This window comes from Sporobolomyces koalae, assembly GCF_050403365.1.
Source record: "Sporobolomyces koalae JCM15063 DNA, S_koalae_JCM15063T_v1_ctg86, whole genome shotgun sequence".
Classification (NCBI taxonomy): Eukaryota; Fungi; Basidiomycota; class Microbotryomycetes; order Sporidiobolales; family Sporidiobolaceae; genus Sporobolomyces; species Sporobolomyces koalae.
Genome location: NW_027481685.1, coordinates 1 through 2404, shown reverse-complemented (window position 1 = coordinate 2404; position 2404 = coordinate 1). Strand labels below are relative to the sequence as shown.

The window sequence follows — 2404 nt, the reverse complement described above, 5'->3', positions numbered from 1 at the left end:
GAACATCCGGTGACAGAAAGCAGCTGGTGTTGGGAGCAAGCTCTGAAAAGAATGCGTGGTATCAGCAAGTATCAGGAGGATTTGGACAAGGTGCATCATTCCGCATCCTTCAAGAGCTGCATGGAGCCAAGGACGAGGAGGGGTGTTTTCTTACCATACCTGTGCAAGCATCCAGCTCCTTACGACTCAAGGACTGTATTGTGGACCAGCAAGATGAAGGGTTCTGAGACATATGATCAAACTCGGCTTGTTTCTCCTCATGCATTCGCTGATCGAGATTGCAAGTCAGACACATCATTGGACCCTCAGCTCTCTCAGCTTCTGTCGAGGGAAGCGAACCTGAGCGTGAATTCCCTTTTGACTTCTTGTTTTTGAGATCGCCCTGTCGGGCCCCCGTTCTGACCCCCAGCAGATCTTCGACGAGCCGCTCCATGTGACAGTACGTCCGACCAGGAGGGGCAAGCCAACCAAGCAACTCCGACCAATTCGGATTCGATCGTCCCGACCGTATCTATCTCTGATCTGAACGTTCTCGCTCGCGTCAACGTTTCCGCTCACGTCTCTGATCCCGATCGATCGATTCATCGTCAATGACTTCGTCTACGACCTCGTCCTCCGGCGGCAAGCCTATGCTGCCGGATCTGTCGCCCGCCTCTGTCCAGAACTTCCTTCTCGAGATGGAGCTGTACTTCCTCGATCGCAAGGTCACCCAGGACCCGAAGAAGATCGCCATTCTTGGTACCACCATCTTCCATCATCCCCAGCTCCGCACCTGGTGGTCGTCGAACGTCTTGGGGCACTTGAAGAAATCCTGGCCCGCCTTTGTCCTCGAGTTCAGGAAGAAGGCGTACGTTAAGGACTATATTTGGGACGTGAAGGGCAAGATCAGGAGGAGCTTGCAAGACGGTCAGCCCTACAGCACCTGGTCAACAACGCTGCGCGACCTCCACTCGACCATTGGATCCGCCATTCTCCCCGATCGCGACTTCGTAGAGCACCTCTTGTACAACATGGACCCGGAGCTATGCGCCTTCCTACGCGCGCACGATGTACTTCTGAACACCGGTTTGCAACAGAACGACCTGACGCATCTCTCGATCGATTCGACGGCCATTTTCCTCGGGAATGCCCACAAGAGCAACGAGACACGCGAGCCTTTGGCTGAGATTGACTATGAGGAGTTCGACAGAGTTGCTCAAGCGCAATGGGAGGTGATTTCAACACGCCGCTTTTCAATTTCTGAGAAATTCTCCAGACTTTCGACCGCCCCTTCGTTCCGTTCCCCATCGTCTACCGTTTCGTCCACCTCTGTACCGACTACAAACCACGATGTCTCTCGCTCTCTGCGTTCTGGCCCCCTCACCAAACTCGAACGCAGTTACCTGCATGCGACTTCGGGGTGCCTCAAGTGCAGGCGCACCTGGCAACAACACCGTGCGAAACAATGTCCGAACCCTATCGTCCCTTTTCGTGTGGAAGTTCCGGCCGATTTCGTTCCTGGTCAAACTGTCACACCACCTCGTGACTTCCGTCCTGCTCGCGGTCCTGTCGTTCCGTCTTCTGCATTCGTACACTACTACCAGGAGGAGGAGCCGATATACCTCGACTGGTCTACTGGCGAGTCCGATTCCGAGTGATCGCCTTCAACCTTGCGGAATGTTTTCCCACACCTTTCGAACTCTTCGATCCCGACCGTCCATTTCCATACCTTCACCTGCTACCGACTCCCACCGTCCTTTCTCAGCCTTTCAAGCCGTCGAGCACCAGTTTCCGGCTGTTTTTCCCAGCACGGTCTTAACATTATCGTTACGTTTCCGGCAGTTCACCTGCACCTTTCCGCCAGTTTACTGGACCCTTGCGAGGCTTGTCGCTATCTTCCGCCAGTCTACTAAATCCAATCAATTCTTTCTCGACCTGCAGCTTGTGGCGCCACAGGAAACATTTCACTGAATGAAGCAAGTTCATTTTGCCAAGATTGGAAGAGTGGAAGGATCCATTTCCTTACGATATCTAGGGCTTCATTCTGGGCAAGCAAGATGGACAAAGATGAAGAATTTGTAGACATAGATCGAGAAGCTTGGAACTTCTGCTCTGGCTTGTTTGTCTTCCCGCATTCGCTGATCGTGACTGCAAGCCAGACACACCATTGACCTCTCGGCTCTCAACATCTCGCGAGCGAGGCAAACCCGAGCGTTTCCCTTTGCTTTGTACCCTTCTATAAGTGTCTTTCTGTTGAATCAATCAACAAGGATTGAATCGTTCTGCACTTTCACTCAATTGTCTGTACAATAAAAGCTTGCCAGAGCCAAACTCGATCCCTCTTGACAGGTCTGAAAGCCTCTTTAGATTGGTGAAACCATTTGGCAAAGGCCTTGCAGGAGCTTGTACACCACAAGGTGACAGT

The 2404-nt window shown here is 52.5% G+C and overlaps 1 protein-coding gene across 1 annotated transcript; it reads left to right on the top strand.

Annotated features, from left to right (window-relative positions):
• Positions 1-590: 590 nt before the first annotated feature.
• Positions 591-1637, top strand: JCM15063_000600 (uncharacterized protein; the record flags this gene model as incomplete). The annotated part of the gene is made up of 1 exon (XM_076681630.1): positions 591-1637. The coding sequence occupies one exon, from the start codon at positions 591-593 to the stop codon at positions 1635-1637; it is 1047 nt and encodes a 348-aa protein (XP_076531241.1).
• Positions 1638-2404: the final 767 nt, after the last annotated feature.